This window comes from Mesoplodon densirostris, chromosome 14, assembly GCF_025265405.1.
Source record: "Mesoplodon densirostris isolate mMesDen1 chromosome 14, mMesDen1 primary haplotype, whole genome shotgun sequence".
NCBI lineage: Eukaryota > Metazoa > Chordata > Mammalia > Artiodactyla > Ziphiidae > Mesoplodon > Mesoplodon densirostris.
Window position 1 is genome coordinate 63,177,646 of NC_082674.1, and position 19,252 is coordinate 63,196,897.

General features: G+C 39.5%; 1 protein-coding gene across 8 annotated transcripts in view; it reads left to right on the top strand.

Moving 5' to 3' along the window:
• ALMS1 (ALMS1 centrosome and basal body associated protein) overlaps positions 1-19,252 on the top strand; it is a 245,357-nt gene that overhangs the window by 140,515 nt on the left and 85,590 nt on the right. For all 8 annotated transcript variants that reach the window (XM_060117005.1, XM_060117009.1, XM_060117006.1 and 5 more), the window contains 2 exons: positions 9,811-10,052; positions 16,148-16,273. In XM_060117005.1, the coding sequence (XP_059972988.1) occupies positions 9,811-10,052; positions 16,148-16,273 (368 nt within the window). The remainder of the gene's footprint in view (positions 1-9,810; positions 10,053-16,147; positions 16,274-19,252) is intronic.

The following is a 19,252-nucleotide window of genomic DNA, read 5'->3' on the forward strand; positions in this document are numbered from 1 at the left end:
CTCCCACCCTCCCTATCCCACCCCTCCAGGCAGTCACAAAGCACCGAGCTGATCTCCCTGTGCTTTGCGGCTGCTTCCCACTAGCTATCTACCTTATGTTTGGTACTGTATATATGTCTATGCCTCTCTTTCGCTTTGTCACAGCTTACCCTTCCCCCTCCCCATATCCTCAAGTCCATTCTCAAGTAGGTCTGTGTCTTTATTCCTGTTTTACCCCTAGGTTCTTCATGACATTTTTTTTTCTTAAATTCCATATATATGTGTTAGCATACGGTATTTGTCTTTCTCTTTCTGACTTACTTCACTCTGTATGACAGACTCTAGGTCTATCCACCTCATTACAAATAGCTCAGTTTCGTTTCTTTTTATGGCTGAGTAATATTCCATTGTATATATGTGCCACATCTTCTTTATCCATTCATCCGATGCTGGACACTTAGGTTGTTTCCATCTTCGGGCTACTGTGAATAGAGCTGCAATGAACATTTTGGTACATGTCTCTTTTTGAATTATGGTTTTCTCAGGGTATATGCCTAGTAGTGGGATTGCTGGGTCATATGGTAGCTCTCTTTTTAGTTTTTTAAGGAACCTCCATACCGTTCTCCATAGTGGCTGTACAAATTCACATTCCCACCAGCAGTGCAAGAGTGTTCCCTTTTCTCCACACCCTCTCCAGCATTTATTGTTTCTAGATTTCTTGATGATGGCCATTCTGACTGGTGTGAGATGATATCTCATTGTAGTTTTGATTTGCATTTCTCTAATGATTAATGATGTTGAGCATTCTTTCATGTGTTTGTTGGCAGTCTGCATATCTTCTTTGGAGAACTGCCTATTTAAGTCTTCTGCCGATTTTTGGATTGGGTTGTTTGTTTTTTTGCTATTGAGCTGCATGAGCTGCTTATAAATTTTGGAGATTAATCCTTTGTCAGTTGCTTCATTTGCAAATATTTTCTCCCATTCTGAGGGTTGTCTTTTGGTCTTGTTTATGGTTTCCTTTGCTGTGCAAAAGCTTTTCAGTTTCATTAGGTCCCATTTGTTTATCTTTGTTTTTATTTCCATTTCTCTAGGAGGTGGGTCCAAAAGGATCTTGCTGTGATTTATGTCATAGAGTGTTCTGCGTATGTTTTCCTCTAAGAGTTTGATAGTTTCTGGCCTTACATTTAGGTCTTTAATCCATTTTGAGCTTATTTTTGTGTATGGTGTTAGGGAATGATCTAATCTCATACTTTTACATGTCCCTGTCCAGTTTTCCCAGCACCACTTATTGAAGAGGCTGTCCTTTCTCCACTGTACATTCCTGCCTCCTTTATCAAAGATAAGTTGACCATATGTGCGTGGGTTTATCTCTGGGCTTTCGATCCTGATCCACTGATCTATCTTTCTGTTTTTGTGCCAGTACCACACTGTCTTGATTACTGTAGCTTTGTAGTATAGTCTGAAGTCAGGGAGCCTGATTCCTTCAGCTCCGTTTTTCGTTCTCAAGATTGCTTTGGCTATTCGGGGTCTTTTGTTTTTCCAAACGAATTTTGAAATTTTTTGTTCTAGTTCTGTGAAAAATGCCAGTGGTAGTTTGATAGGGATTGCGTTGAATCTGTAGATTGCTTTGGGTAGTAGAGTCATTTTCACAATATTGATTCTTCCAATCCAGGAGCATGGTATATCTCTCCATCTATTTGTATCATCTTTAATTTCTTTCATCAGTGTCTTATAATTTTCTGCATACAGGTCTTTTGTCTCCTTAGGTAGGTTTATTCCTAGATATTTTATTCTTTTTGTTGCAATGGTAAATGGGAGTGTTTTCTTGATTTCACTTTCAGATTTTTCATCATTAGTGTACAGGAATGCCAGAGATTTCTGTGCATTAATTTTATATCCTGCTACTTTACCAAATTCATTGATTAGCTCTAGTAGTTTTCTGGTAGCATCTTTAGGATTCTCTATGTATAGTATCATGTCATCTGCAAACAGTGACAGCTTTACTTCTTTTCTGATTTGGATTCCTTTTATTTCCTTTTCTCTGATTGCTGTGGCTAAAACTTCCAAAACTAAGTTGAATAACAGTGGTGAGAGTGGGCAGCCTTGTCTTGTTCCTGATCTTAGTGGAAATGGTTTCAGCTTTTCACCATTGAGGACGATGTTGGCTGTGGGTTTGTCATATATGGCCTTTATTATGTTGAGGAAAGTTCCCTCTATGCCTACTTTCTGCAGGGTTTTTATCATAAATGGGTGTTGAGTTTTGTCGAAAGCTTTCTCTGCATCTATTGAGATGATCATATGGTTTTTCTCCTTCAATTTGTTAATATGGTGTATCACGTTGATTGATTTGCGTATATTGAAGAATCCTTGCATTCCTGGAATAAACCCCACTTGATCACGGTGTATGATCCTTTTAATGTGCTGTTGGATTCTGTTTGCTAGTATTTTGTTGAGGATTTTTGCATCTATGTTCATCAGTGATATTGGCCTGTAGTTTTCTTTCTTTGTGACATCCTTGCCTGGTTTTGGTATCAAGGTGATGGTGGCCTCGTAGAATGAGTTTCAGAGTGCTCCTCCCTCTGCTATATTTTGGAAGAGTTTGAGAAGGATAGGTGTTAGCTCTTCTCTAAATGTTTGATAGAATTAGCCTGTGAAGCCATCTGGTCCTGGGCTTTTGTTTGTTGGAAGATTTTTAATCACAGTTTCAATTTCAGTGCTTGTTATTGGTTCTATTCATATTTTCTATTTCTTCCTGATTCAGTCTTGGCAGGTTGTGCATTTCTAAGAATTTGTCCATTTCTTCCAGGTTATCCATTTTATTGGCATAGAGGTGCTTGTAGTAATCTCTCATGATCTTTTGTATTTCTTCAGTGTCAGTTGTTACTTCTCCTTTTTCATTTCTAATTCTATTGATTTGAGTCTTCTCCCTTTTTTTCTTGATGAGTCTGGCTAATGGTTTATCAATTTTGTTTATCTTCTCAAAGAACCAGCTTTTAGTTTTATTGATCTTTGCTATCGTTTCCTTCATTTCTTTTTCATTTATTTCTGATCTGATCTTTATGATTTCTTTCCTTCTGCTAACTTTGGGGGTTTTTTGGTCTTCTAAAGAAGAAGGGTTAGGTGCAGTGTCAGTTTGTTTACTCGAGATGTTTCCTGTTTCTTAAGGTGGGATTGTATTGCTATAAACTTACCCCTTAGAACTGCTTTTGCTGCGTCCCATAGGTTTTGGGTTGTCGTATCTCCATTGTCATTTGTTTCTAGGTATTTTCTAATTTCCTCTTTGATGTCTTTAGGGATCACTTCGTTATTGAGTAGTGTATTGTTTAGCCTCCATGTGTTTGTATTTTTTACAGATCTTTTCCTGTAATTGATGTCTAGTCTCATAGCATTGTGGTCGGAAAAGATACTTGATATAATTTCAATTTTCTTAAATTTACCAAGGCTTGATTTGTGACCCAAGATAGGATCTATCCTGGAGAATGTTCCATGAGCACTTGAGAAAAATGTGTGTTCTGTTGTTTTTGGATGGAATATCTTATAAATATCAATTAAGTCCATCTTGTTTAATGTATCATTTATAGCTTGTGTTTCCTTATTTATTTTCATTTTGGATGATCTGTCCATTGGTGAAAGTGGGGTGTTGAAGTCCCCTACTATGAGTGTGTTACTGTCGATTTCCCCTTTTATGGCTGTTAGTATTTGCCTTATGTATTGAGATGCTCCTATGTTGTGTGCATAAATATTTACAATTGTTATATCTTCTTCTTGGATCAATCCCTTTATCATTATGTAGTGTCCTTCTTTGTCTCTTCTAATAGTCTTTATTTTAAAGTCTATTTTGTGTGATATAAGAATTGCTACTCCAGCTTTCTTTTGATTTCCATTTGCATGGAATATCTTTTTCCATCCCCTTACTTTCAATCTATATGTATCTCTAGGTCTGAAGTGGGTCTCTTGTAGACAGCATATATATGGGTCTTGTTTTTGTATCCATTCAGCCAATCTGTGTCTTTTGGTGGGAGCATTTAGTCCATTTACATTTAAGGTAATTATTGATATGTATGTTCCTATTCCCATTTCCTTAATTGTTTTGGGTTTGTTATTGTAGGTATTTTCCTTCTGTTGTGTTTCTTGCCTAGAGAAGTTCCTTTAGCATTTGTTGTAAAGCTGGTTTGGTGGTGCTGAACTCTCTCAGCTTTTGCTTGTCTGTAAAGGTTTTAATATCTCCATCAAATCTGAATGAGATCCTTGCTGGGCAGGGTAATCTTGGTTGCAGGTTTTTCTCCTTCATCACTTTAATTATGTCCTGCCACTCCCTTCTGGCTTGTAGAGTTTCTGCTGAGAGATCAGCTGTTAACCTGATGGGGATTCCCTTGTGTGTTATTTGTTGTTTTTCCCTTGCTGCTTTTAATATGATTTCTTTGTGTTTAATTTTTGACAGTTTGATTAATATGTGTCTTGGCGTATTTATCCTTGGATTTATTCTGTATGGGACTCTCTGTGCCTCCTGGACTTGATTTACTATTTCCTTTCCCATATTAGGGAAGTTTTCAACTATAATCCCTTCAAATATTTTCTCAGTCCCTTTCTTTTTCTCTTCTTCTTCTGGAACCCCTATAATTCGAATGTTGGTGCGTTTAATGTTGTCCCAGACGTCTCTGAGACTGTCCTCTGTTCTTTTCATTCTTTTTTCTTTATTTTGCTCTGCAGCAGTTATTACCACTATTTTATCTTCCACCTCATTTATCCGTTCTTCTGCCTCAGTTATTCTGCTATTGATCCCATCTAGAGTATTTTTCATTTCATGTATTGTGTTTTTAATCGATGCTTGATTCATCTTTAGTTCTTCTAGGTCCTTGTTAACTGTTTCTTGCACTTTGTCTATTCTATTTCCAAGATTTTGGATCTTGGAAATAGAATCTTGGATCAGCTTTACTGTCATTATTCTGAATTCTTTTTCAGGTAGACTGCCTATTACCTCTTCATTTGTTAGGTCTGGTAGGTTTTTATCTTGCTCCTTCACCTGCTGTGTGTTTTTCTGTCTTCTCATTTTGCTTATCTTACTGTTTTTGGGGTCTCCTTTTTGCAGGCTGCAGGTTCGTAGTTCCCGTTGTTTTTGGTGTCTGTCCTCAGTGGCTAAGGTTGTTTCAGTAGGTTGTGTAGGCTTCCTGGTGGGGGGGGACTAGTGCCTGTGTTCTGGTGGTTGAGGCTCGATCTTGTCTTTCTGGTGGACAGGTCCACGTCTGGTGGTGTGTTTTGGGGTTCCTGTGGCCTTATTATGTTTTTAGGCAGCCTCTCTGCTAATGGGTGGGGTTGTGTTCCTGTCTTGCTAGTTGCTTGGCATAGGGTGACCAGCACTGTAGCTTGCTGGTCGTTGACTGAAGCTGGGTGTTGGTGTTGAGATGGAGATCTGTGGGAGATTTTCGCCACTTAATATTATGTGGAGCTGGGAGGTCTCTTGTGGTCCCGTGTCCTGAAGTTGGCTCTCCCACTTCAGAGGCACAGCACTGACTCCTGGCTGCAGCGCCAAGAGCCTTTCATCTACCCGGCTCAGAATAAAAGGGAGAAAAAGTAGAAAGAAAGAATTAGTAGAAGAAAGAAAGAGAGAAAGAAAGGAAGAAGGAAAGAAAGGAAGGCAGGAAGAAAGAAAGGAGGGAGGGAGGAAGGATGGAAAGAAAGAAGGGAGGGAGGGAGGAAGGAAAGAAAAAGAAAGAGTGAAAGGAAGAAGGGAGGGAGGGAGGAAGGAAAGAAAGAAAGTTAGAAAGTAAAAAGGAAAGAAATAAGGAAAGAAAGACAGGAGGGAGGGAGGGAGGGAGGAAGGAAAGAAAGAGAAAGAAAGAAAGGAGGGGCGGAGGGAGGGAGGGAGGAAGGGAAGGTAGGAAAAAAAGAAAGAGAAGATAAAGTAAAATAGAATAAAGTATAAAATATAGTAGCGTTATTAAAATAAAAATGTAAGTATTGAAAAAAAATACAGATAGATAGAACCCTGGGACCTATGGTGGAAGCAAAGCTATACAGAGAAAATCTCACACAGAAGCATACACATAACACATTCACAAAAAGAGAACGGGGAAAAAAATCGAAAATCTTGCTCTCAAAGTCCACCTCTTCAATTTGGGATAATTCGTTGTAAAAAGAGGAAAAGGGGAAAAAGTCTGAAATCTTGTCCTCAAAGTCCACCTCCTCAATTTGGGATAATTCGCTGTGCACTCCACAGACGCCAGGCACATCAAGCGGACCGTGGAGCTTTAATCCGCTGCCTCCGAGGCTGCACAGAGAGATTTCCCTGTCTCTTCTCTGCTGTCACAGCTCCCGGGTCTCAGCCTTGGACCTCGCCCCACCTCTGCGCATAGGTCGCCAGACGGCGTCCGTTATTCGCTCAGCCGCTGATTCGGGGGCTGTGGCTCACTCAGGCCGAGGGGAGGGAGGGGCACGCAGTGCGGGGCGGGCCTGCGGCGGCAGAGGCCGGCGTGGCGTTGCACCAGCCCCAGGCGCTCCGTGCGCTTTCCCCGGGAAGCCGTCCTTGGGTCCCGGGACCCCGGCAGTGGCGGGCTGCACAGGCTCCCTGGAAGAGGGGGTGGACAGTTACCTTCGCTCGCACACAGATCTTGTGCCAGCGGCAGCAGCAGCCCCAGCGTCCCACACCCGTCTCCGGAGTCCGCGCCCGTCTCTGGAGCTACTTTTTTTTTTTTTTTTTTTTAATTTTATTTATTTATTTATTTATGGCTGTGTTGGGTCTTCGTTTCTGTGCGAGGGCTTTCTCTAGTTGCAGCAACTGGGGGCCACTCCTCATCTCGGTGCGTGGGCCTCTCACTATCGCGGCCTCTCTTTTTGCGGAGCACAGGCTCCAGACGCACAGGCTCAGTAATTGTGGCTCACGGGGCTAGTTGCTCCGCGGCATGTGGGATCTTCCCAGACCAGGGCTCGAACCCATGTCCCCTGCATTGGCAGGCAGATTCTCAACCACTGCGCCACCAGGGAAGCCCTGGAGCTTCTTAGCTTCTTTAAGCAGCGCTCTTAATGCCCTCTCCTCGCGCACCAGGAAACAAAGGGGAAGAAAAAGTCTCTTGCCTCTTCGGCAGCTCCAGACTTTTTCCCCCGGACTCCCTCCGGGCTAGCCGTTGTGCACTAACCCCTTCAGGCTTTCTTCCTGCCGCCAGCCCCAGTCCTCTCCCTGCGCTCTGACTGAAACCCGATACCCGAGCCTCAACTCCCAGCCCCGCCCGACCTGGCTGGTGTGTGCTTGAGGGCACCGATCCTCTGTGCCGGAATCTCTCCGCTTTGCCCTCCACACCCCTGTTGCTGTGCTCTACTCCGCTACTCCGAAGCTTTCCCCCTCCGCCACCTGCAGTCTCCGCCCGCGAGGGGCTTCTAGTGTGTGGAAACCTTTCCTCCTTCACGGCTCCCTCCCACTGGTGCAGGTCCCGTCCCTACCCTTTTGTCTCTGTTTATTCTTTTTTCTTCTGCCCTACCCAGGTATGTGGGGGAGTTTCTTGCCTTTTGGGAGGTCTGAGTTCTTCTGTCAGCGTTCAGTAGGTGTTCTGTAGGAGTTGTTCCACGTGTAGATGAATTTCTTTTCTTTTCTTTCTTTTTTTTTTCTTTTTGTGGTACGAGGGCCTCTCACTGTTGTGGCCTCTCCTGTTGAGGAGCACAGGCTTCGGATGCACAGGCTCAGCGGCCATGCCTCACGGGCCCAGCCGCTCCGCGGCATGTGGAATCTTCCCGGACGGGGGCACAAACCCGCATCCCCTGCATCGGCAGGTGGACTCTCAACCACTGCGCCACCAGGGAAGCCCCTAGATGAATTTCTGATGTATCTGTAGGGAGGAAGGTGATCTCCGCGTCTTACTCTTCTGCCATCTTCCTCCGTCCCCCCGTTAGTGGAATTTTTTAAAGTTTGGTCTCTTATCTGGCAACTCTTCTAAAAACTAACTGATATTCTAATAAGTTATCTGTAAATTGTTTTGGATTTTCTGTATCCTTAATTATATCAAATATGGAAAGTGACAGTATTATTTCTTCCTTTCTTATCCTTATATTTCTGATTTCTTTTTCCTGCCTTACTGCTAATGCCATTTAATACTTTTACTAACATGTTGAATAGAAAAGGTAAGAGTTAGCATTCTTATTTTGTTCCTAATCTTACAGTGGACATTCTCCACATTTCACTATAAATAGGATGGTGGCTCTAAAGTTTTATGTAGTTTCCCTTTGCTATGAGTTTTTAATCATACATAATTATTGAATTTTGTCAAATGTTTTATCTGACTATACTGATATCATATACATTTCTCCTTTATTTTATTGATGTGGTGCATGACATTTATTGATATTTGAATGTTAACTCACCTTGCATTTCTGGAGTAAAACAGCTTGGTAGGAATTCACACATTCACTCACTCACACTCTACATTTGATTGTCTAACATTTTGTTTATGATTTTTGCTTCTGTATACATAAGGGAGATGGGCCTATTTTCTTTTCTCATAATTGTCCTTTTAATTAGTAAATAGTATATAGAGGGTAGAGATTTAAAAGACCTCTTAAAAGGTCTTCTTCTTGTGTGATATAATACAATACAGTATTACTCCATTTAAAAAAAATGACCTTTTTTATTTTCAAATAATTTCAAATCTGCAGAAAAGATACAAACATAATAGAGTTCCCTTTACCTCTCTCCCAGTTTTTCCTATTGCCAACATCTTATACTACCATAGTATATTTTTCAAAATTAAAAAGCCAACATTTATACATTACTGTTAACTAAACTTAAGACTTTTTTTGGATTTCACCAGTTTTCCCGTTAATGACCTTTTTCTGTTCTAGGACCCAATCCAGTATATCACATTCCACTTAGTTAGTTGTCATGTCTCCTTAGTCTTCTCTGGTCTATGACAGTTCCTCATTCCTTCCTTGTTTTTCATGATTTTGACAGTCTTGAGGAATATTGGTCTGATACTCTCAATCTGGATTTGGCTGATGTTTTTCTCATGATTAGACTGGAGTTATAGGTTTTGGCAAAGAATACCGCAGAAGCGAAGTAACCTTCTCATCACATCATTAACAGAGAGTATGTAGTGTCTCCGTGACATCACTGGTGATGTGAAACATCATCACTTGCATACATGGTGTTTGCTAGGTTTCTCCACTGTAAAGTTACTTTTTCTCCTATTTTATACTCTCTTTGGAATTCAGTCATTAAGACCAGCCCAGGACTAGACTTAAGGGGAAGATTAAGCTTCACCTCCACCTCCTTGGGGAGGAGATGGATGCCGGGGGTGAGGTTACCTACATATGGAATTCTTATGTTGGCAAGATTTGCCTTCTCCCTCCCTCCTATTATTTATTTATTTATACACTCATTTATTTGCTCCATTATGTTTTAATATGGATTCTTTATAATCTATATACATAATTACAACCTTAAAAACCTCTGGTTCCCCCACTGACATATAAACTTTTTGAGGAAAGGCTTTGTTTCTTTTTTATTTTTGTACACTCTATGCATTTAGCATAGTCCCCTAATTTATAGTGGACTTCCAGTAATTATTTTTTAATGGATATCTTTTCACTTCAACTGAAAAGTACCCTTTCCTTATATAATAACATTCTAAATCCAAAATAAAAGTAGATTTTAAAATAAGTAAAAGTAAACTCATGCATGATCACACTGTAATAAGTATGTAAAAAAGCAAAGGGTACTGCAGAAATAACTTAACCATTTGAGTTGGATGTGTCTCCAAAAAATATTGAAGCCACGTTTGGAAAGAAATTACAGTATTTGATAAGCCAAGGATATGACCTGCTGTGTGCTTTCTCTTTTTTGTTCAGGTCACCAAAGGAGATTAAGACCCCGTTTTCTCCCTTCTCTGGAAAATTATCATCTGATGCAGTCACTCAGATAACAACAGAAAGTCCAGCAAAAGCCATGTTTTCATCTGAGATTTTTGTTAATGCTGAAGATCGTGGACATGATATTCCAGAGCTCAGTACACGGAGGTTGGGCAAAGTTCCTGTTAAGTTTGATTCATCATCTTCAGTCCAACAGATTACTGTTCCTCATGGCACAGATGGTAAGAGAATTTTAGGTCATATTACCAACTTTTGTATGTAATTAACTAAGAAATTTCTTGATTGGGTCTTTCTAGTTAGAAAACCTAATTTTAATTTTAAGCATTAGGTTGTACATGATTATATCATCTTTTATTTACATAACTATGAAGAGAATATAATTTATTATGTTTTTACTTCAATTTCTAGTGAAGTCAACAACCTATGTGAAACTCATGCTACTTGTGGTTGACGTATTTTCAACTCATAATACTTGTCATAAGAATGCAAGTAGTTCATGAAAACATAAAAACTATAGAGGTTCAATTTTAGGGAGGTAGATAATTATTTGGCATTGTTTTTTTTTTACTATTGTTTTGCATGATACAATGAACAGATAGCAAACACAATAACAGTCTATTTCTTGCTCAAGAAATGTTGACCAGGGACCCAGGTTGACTGTGACCCTGCTTTCTTTAAAACATGGAACCTTGGATTCATCATCATAGTCAACTGGAAGCGACGAAAAGCATGGAGGAGCACATGTTGGGAGACTTTTATGGGCTAGCCCTAGTTGTGGCCCACATCACTTTCCACTGACTAGGAATAGTTTAGTTGTGCTTTCCAGGATGAAGAAGAAATGAGTTTTGGTGAACAGCTAGCAATCTCTACCATAAGGTCTACATTTAGAGTGTTCACATGCTATCATGACAGTGATATTTTTATAGTGCTTATACTATATAACATTCAAAATTATAGCAAGTTATTTTCTTTTTCAGACCAGTAACTGGAAAGTTAAGTTCCCATTCTACCTCCAAATGAGGGTGGGAACTTTAAGTTACTAATTTTAAAGTATTCTGTAGTTTGTACAAATCTATTCAAAATATATTTTAAGCTTTCCTACTTATGCAAAAAGTTTATCTGCCTGTAGGTATAAATGGAATATGTCTAAAATGTATGAAGAAAATTGCTTAGTTCCACATTTAAATTGCACTGAATTTAATTTGAATAAATACATTTATATGTTGAAATGGTTATAGTTCTTTTCTTTTTTTAAAATTTTATTTATTTTATTTTTGGCTGTGTTGGGTCTTCATCGCTGTGCACAGCCTTTCTCTAGTTGCGGCGAGCGGGGGCTACTCTTCATTGCGGTGCACGGGCTTCTCATTACGGTGGCTTCTCTTGTGGCAGAGCACGGGCTCTAGGCGCGTGGGCTTCAGTAGTTGTGGTGCATGGGCTCAGTAGTTGTGGCTCGCGGGCTCTAGAGCGCAGGCTCAGTAGTCATGGTACACGAACTTAGTTGGTCCGCGGCATGTGGGATCTTCCTGGACCAGGGCTGGAACCCGTGTCCCCTGATTTGGCAGGCGGATTCTTAACCACTGCGCTATCAGGGAAGCCCGAGATGGTTATATTTCTTATACATTTTTATTGTGAAATAAAATTATGCCCCCCAAATGTAGAGTCTAATAAATATCACAGAGAACACCTTTAATGTGTCAGTTACCTATTGCCACCGTGATACTGTATAAGAACCTCGAAAATCTCAGTGCTTTATAGCAACAGACATTTGCTTTCCTTACTCATGGGCTTATGAGTCAGTTGGAGTTTGGCATCAGGATGCAAAAATGGTTTGGGTCTGTTCCACATGCTTGTACTGAAACCCAGGCTACTCTGGGCTATGTTGTTTTCATGTTGGTAGCAGAGCACAGGAGAGGAAATCCAACTGTGAAAGTGTATTTTATACCTCCTCTGACAGCAAATGGATCAGTCTATATAGAGGCCACAGTTCATGTTTTTATCTTTACATATAGGTACTTGGTAGAAAGGACTCCTTTAAAAGATAAATATTATTTGGTTTACTAATAAAATATTATTTTTAACTCTGTGGATTCAGAAGTAAAATTTTTAAAAATACTTTAAAAGTATACAGAATAGTATGTTGGATTTATGACTATGTGTCCATTGCTCTGAATTAACAAATTAAGAGTAATATGTTATATGTTTATATTTAGTTCCATTTTCAAGTTTTTTGAAGAAATAAATTTTATGGTTGGACTTTTCTTCTTTACCCTTCTCCAGTCCTTTCTTTCCCTCCCAGGAACAACCATTATTTGCTGAATAGTCGCTTCTTCCCCCAGAGTAGTCAGTCCAAAGTAACTTTAAGACTTCTGCATCCAAACATAAAGTTGTTGAGAATTTCAAAAAGCCACTTATCTTGTCTCTGAATTCTCCATCTCCACATGGTAGCCATTCTTACTCTGGGTCCATTGTAATTCTGCCCAATTGTTGTTGTTCATTTTCTGCAAACTTTGAACTAAATGGTAAATTTAACCATCACTACCAAGCTTTATATACACTGGTGGAGGAAGAAAACTAATAAATCAATATTCTAACAATAATGACTACAGCAATGTCCAAGTAGAAGTAGAGGCTACAGCCTATTTTTTCTGCTATTTAAATTCTTCCCTCCTCTATACATTTCTTCATTCTCCTTGAACTCAGCCAGGTTCTCATTGGCTGGGGTTTTACCTGATACGTTGGTACAAGTATTCCTAAGTAGTCTAAGACTTTGCTAGCCCTGCATAGGTTTAAGGTAATTTTTTGTTAATTTCTATGACCAGGCTTGGTAAAGTGGTCCCCTAGGTGTAAGCCATACTCCTATTGACTTTCTTTTTTTAAGGTAACCTTATTTCTCCCTGATAGTTAAGGTCAATTGTAGTTTTAGTCAACACTATGGCATCCTATTCCCTGTATTGTTTCAGTGACATGAAGAATGTAAAATGGCTAGATGGCTCCTGTCTCCTGGTAGAAGTGCCCCTCCCTTATTTCTAAGATCTTCCATCAAACAAAGCAGAATCACAGAGATAGAAAGCAAAAGATTTTAAAGGCTTCTGCCTTTGTTCCTAAATACCTGCATTCTGTCTGTGGGATAGGCAAGTACCATATATGGTTCTGAGCACATGCCATATTCTGTAAGCTAGCATTTCGACCTCAGAAAGTGATGCCTCCCAGCTTGCGCCATAACAGTTATCAGTAAATTGTTCACTCACTTTTTTTTTTTTTTGAGTTTACCATAGTTATGGGTGATCAGGCTTGTGATGAGAACAGTGACTCCCTTTAAGCATCAGCCTTTTGTCTCATTTCCTTCACTATGAAGTCAGTTACTTGGTTGGAAGCAGGGTACTAATAATATGGATTCCATGTCAAATCATCAGAATGATGGAGTGGTCAAGGATGGTAGCACAATTCTAAGTAATGTAAAAGTTGTTATTGTGTCCAGAATGAAGGAGATCTCATTCTTTTCTGGGACTATCAGACTCTGTCTAGAGTATTCTGATTTTTATAAACTAGACATGGGCAACTAGGAGTCCATCTCTTAGCGGTAATTACAGGATGTAAGAGAAGACCATGGTCTATAAGGATAAACTGAAGAAGCTGTTGTGTTTAATCAGGAGAAGTGGTAGCTATCTACAAAATTCTATTTGAATGAGCAGTACAACCCCATAAATACTCAGGAGTTACCTAAACAAGAATTTTATAAGACTCATGTGATGGAAATACTAATCCTTTGTGTAGGCATAGAAAAGGACAGTAGACTAAAAGAAGGGATGGGATATTTCTGAGTGGGAAAATTGAATATTGTAAAGATGTCATTTATTCCCAAATGAATTTAAACTCTAATGTAATTCTACTAAAAAATTCTAATGGAATTGTTCTTTTGAACTTGTTTAATTGATCTTAAATTTTTTCAGGAAGAATAATAAAGAAAATACTGGAAAAGAAGAGTAATGGGGAGGATAAAGTTTAGCAGCAGCCAGTGGAGTGTTTTAATGGGATGCCTGGAAGTTGCAGACATTATTCTCACTCTTGACCTATGGGCCCAGACTTAGTCATATGTCCATACATGTCTGCAAGGGAGATTGGGAAATACAGTGTACAGATGAGCAGTATGTACCCAGCTAAATATCAAAATGCTGTTACAGAGAGAGAGTTTCTACCATATCATGAAAGAAAAACAAGTATATAGAAAAAGATTTCAGGGACTTCCCTGGTGGCACAGTGGTTAAGAATCCACCTGCCAGTGCAGGGGACACGGGCTCGAGCCCTAGTCCAGGAAAATCCCACATGCCTCGGACCATCTAAGCCCGTGTGCCACAACTACTGAGCCTGTGCTCCACAACTACTGAAGCCTACGTGCCTAGAGCCTGTGCTCCACAACAAGAGAATCCACTGCGATGATTAGAGTGAGAAGCTCGTGCACCACAACGAAGAGTAGCCCCCCTCTCCACAACTAGAGAAAGTCCACGTGCAGCAATGAAGACCCAATGAAGCAAAAAAAAAAAAGAAAAAGATTTCATCTTCTATAATAATCAAATTGCTACCATGTCACAGACATTTTAGAAAGAATTTTAGCAGTTAATATTTAAAAAAAAGAAACTTTATAAATGACATAATTTTTCACTCTGAAATCAGAAAATTTATGTGAGATGGGGCAGCAGGGGAGAATGGGTATGCTATAAACAGGAAGTCTTTATTTACAGAATTCTTTATTATTGAAAATTTAATTCAGCCTAAATTTTTAACATTATGAGAAGGGTTAAATGCACTTTATCTGTAGTATAATGATAAAAAATGTGAAGATAGGAAATAAAATGAATCTTTTATTAATGTAAAGTAGACAAACTGAATTCCAAATTATACATACTATACACAACTATGTAAACAAATAAGAAATACAGAGGAAAGACCTGTAGAAATACATTAAAATATTAATAATAGTTATCTTTGAGTGGTAAGACTTTTTTATTTCTGTGTATTTTTTTAATATTGAGAATTTATACTTTTATAATGGAAAACTTATTTTGAAAATCTGCCACATAGAAGAGAATTAGATTTACTTTCTATGACTCTGGAGGGAGGACCTCCAAAGATCAGTAGTAGGGGTTAGCAACGACCAGGTTTGGGTTCAATATAAGATAAAGTGTTTCTTAGTTAGAGCCATCTAAATATGGAATAGATTGCTAACAAGTCATCTTCTCAATGGATCCTACCCTTACCACTCTATTTAAACTGCATCCTGTTGCAATTTCCCAAATACTTCTAATCTTCCTCAGCATTTTCTAATTTTTTTTGGGGGGGTGGCTGTTTTGGGTCTTTGTTGCTGCACACGGGATTTCTCTAGCTGTGGCGAGTGGGGGCTACTCTTTGTTGCGGTGCACGGGCTTCTTATTGTGGTGGCTTCTCCTGTTGCGGAGCACAGGCTCTAGGCGCGCAGGTTTCAGTAGTTGCAGCACGAGGGCTCAGTACTCACAGCACGAGGGCCCTAGAGCACGTGGGCTTCAGTAGTTGTGGCATATGGGCTCAGTAGTTGTGGCGCTCGGGCTCTAGGATGGGCGGGCTTCAGTAGTTGTGGCACATGGGCTTGGTAGTTGTGGCACGCACGCTCAATAGTTGTGGTGCATGGGCTTAGTTGCTCCACGGCATGTGAGATCTTCCCAGACCAGGTATCGAACCCGTGTCCCCTGCATTGGCAGGCAGATTCTTAACCCACTGCGCCACCAGGGAAGTCCCAGTATTTTCTAATTTCTTTTTTTTTTAAAGAAGATATTGGAGGTAGGAGTTTATTAATTAATTTATTTATTTTTGCTGTGTTGGGTCTGCGTTTCTGTGCGAGGGCTTTCTCTAGTTGTGGCAAGCAGGGGCCACTCTTCATCGCAGTGCGTGGGCCTCTCACTGTCGTGGCCTCTCTTGTTGTGGAGCACAGACTCCAGACGTGCAGGCTCAGTAGTTGTGGCTCACGGGCCTAGTTGCTCCGCGGCATGTGGGATCCTCCCAGACCATGACTCAAACCCGTGTCCCCTGCATTGGCAGGCAGATTCTCAACCACTGCACCGCCAGGGAAGCCCCATATTTTCTAATTTTTTATGTCACTAATAATTTATAAAAATACTAGATGATTTATTTACTTAGTATGCTAATTGTTTACTATATATCTCCCTCTTCTAGAATGCTAGTTTACTGATATATTCCAAGAATCTTCACATTAAAGGTACTTAATATATGTTCAGTTAATTAATAAATGTTTTCTTATTAATTATTCTGATCTTTATCTCCTTAGGCCAACCTTTACTGTTGCCATATAAGCCTTCTGGTAGTACGAAGATGTACTATGTTCCCCAATTAAGACAAATTCCTTCATCTCTGGATTCCAAGTCAGACACCACCATTGAGAGCTCACACTCAGGTATTATGCAGAAATTATTCAAAATTTTATTTTTTGAAATTTCATTTGTGGATTGGCTGTTTAATTCTGGATGACATATGAAAGCTCAGGGCTATTTAATCTTTAAGTGAAACATGGAGCTTTTCATGACTCAGTTTCTGGTTCTGATAGGTGAGTTATTTGGTCAGATGTATTGTGTGCACTCAAACATTTGATAAATATTTGAAGAAAATTGTATGAACAGTTACTTGTTTGGGTTAGTGGGCTCCATCTAGGACAAAGGTTTCCAAGTTTTCTCTGTTCACAGTCACCTTAGTGTTTGGGTGATTTCTTTTCTCATCATCATGGGGATATAAATCATCAGCAGCATATAAATACATGAAGTACTTTTTCAGATACTAAGCTATTATGTTATTAGAACATAAAAATATTTTCCGTTTTGATCTTACAACTTAATAAACAAAATATTTTTGGTTTTGTGTTTGAAAGAAAACATTTTACTTTGTTCATAAATATGCATAATTACTTGCTAATGAGATATGTTTGGCTATTAGGGCACAGTTTCTCAAACCTTGAGATGAAATTGGACACAACCACCCTCATTTATTGCTTTTGTTATAGAAACTGTCAAAAATCCAACTCTGCAGAGATACAGACAGCAGCATTGAAAGGAATGTAGCAGTATCTAATGTTGGAACTTTAAACTATCTTTAGCTATTAGTTTTTGTCCTGTACACCAGATATTAAATATCACTGTTTCCTTAGAATTTTAAAATATCCCACAGCATCCCTGTGAGATCACCACAATAGAACTGCAGATTTAGAAAATGAATAGCATCCCGTAGAGGAACTGAATAAATATTTTCTGTGGAAAATTATGAGATAAGGATACTGAGTTGGTATGGTGTGGGGTTTTGATTGTTGGGATAACATACTGATTGGTCCACAGGCGTTGACTCGGTTCAGTTTAGATATAAATTGTTCATGATTTGTCATAAGATATCTTTATAGGTGTAGAAATTAAAAAGAAAGAAGTTGTCCCCGGTCTTACGCAGATTTTCTGTTAATTTTAAGAGACCCAACTAGTATCTAATAGTAACTGAGTTAAAGCCCCTGGTATAATTGCTCCTGATTTCCCACTGTGATGCCACTGAAAAAAAGAACCACAGAATGCTCATATGTTAGGATTGCTTATTAATAAGCCTGTAACCAGGAACTGGAAGAAATTTTCACTACCTGCATGGCTATGATTTTAAAAACACACTTAATGGCTACACAAGCTTACTTAATTGATTGTAGGTAGGAAAATCTTTTATCTCAGTCTCACTTTAAGCCGCCTAGTTCAGAAGACAGAATGTACTAATAGAAGTCTAATCAGGTGTTCCAATATTTTTTGAGGCCTCCTGTGTACTTCTATTCATTTACATCCTAACTCTTCCCTTTGGAGACATTAACTTTGAGAAAAATTAGACAGTAGTGGGAAGAGAAAATGACTCAGGGATGGTACATTGTATCCTGAGAAATACTGTCCCTATAAATAAAGTACTGAATGCATCAATTAGACAAGAAGAGATCTGTTAGCTACATACACTTGAGGTTGTCATTTTTCATGTTCTGCATCTATTCTGAGAGTGAGGGAGTTGACAGTAGAAAATAATAGTTTCTTAGACCAGTAGAGCTGTTCTAGATGAAAGCCTAGGAATTGTTCTGATAGATATTGTCTGTTAGTATGTTGTGATTCTATAGATATTAGAAAGATCCAACTAGAGTTTGGGGCCAAAGGCAAGTCATAAACCATTGCAGATATTTGGACCAAATAATTTCTCTTCAGTTGAGAATGAGTAAACAATTGAACTCATAAAATTCTTTTAAAAACAAAAACAAAGGGACTTCCCTGGTGGTACAGTGGTTAAGAATCCGCCTGCCAATGCAGACGACATGGGTTCCAGCCTTGGTCCGGGAAGTTCCCACATGCCACAGAGCAACTAAGTCCGCGTGCCACAACTACTGAGCCTGTGCTTTAGAGCCTGTGAGCCACAACTACTGAGCCATGTGCCACAACTACTGAAGCCTGCACGCCTAGAGCCCGTGCTTCGCAACAAGAGAAGCCACTGCAATGAGAAGCCCGCGCACTGCAACAAAGAGTAGCCCCCACTTGCCACAACTAGAGAAAGCCCGTGCACAGCACCGAAGACCCTACACAGCCAAAAATAAAAATAAATAAATTAAAAACAAAACAAAAATGCAAGGCAAAGGTAATCTTGCAAAGAAAGAGATAGATGTTAGAGATTTACTCATTAGGCCAAGTAACACTCTTAAGTAGTAACAGGATTTCATTTATATCTGAGAGTAAGTTCTGTGAATATAGGTACAATAGATGTTAGAGATTTACTCATTAGGACAAGTAACACTCTTTTTTTTTTTTTTTTTGCGGTATGCGGGCCTCTCACTGTTGTGGCCTCTCTCGTTGTGGAGCACAGGCTCCGGACGCACAGGCTCAGTGGCCATGGCTCATGGGCCTAGCCGCTCCGTGGCATGTGGGATCTTCCCAGACCGGGGCACGAACCCGTGTCCCCTGCATCGGCAGGCGGACTCTCAACCACTGTGCCACCAGGGAAGCCCCAAGTAACACTCTTAAGTAGTAACAGGATTTCATTTATATCTGATGGTAAGTTCTGTGAAGTTAGGTACTATGTCTTTTTTTTTTAAGCCATTTTATACCTCATACCAATATGTAATTTAGACGTTATTTTTATATTCATTTAAAGACATTTAAATACTTTATGTACTAATACTTACTGTCAACAGGAGCAAAAAGCCTTGGGGAGAGAACTGGCTGGGATTTTAAAAACAAAGTGAGGAGTTAATAGCAGAAAAAAATGGTGGAGTAAAGACCTCCAAAATTTTGCCCTGTAATAAAAGCAACAGAATTTTGGCAAAACTTTATGGAAAACTTTTCCAAAACTCTGGAAATTAGCCAAAGGCTTGTAGCTTTTGTGG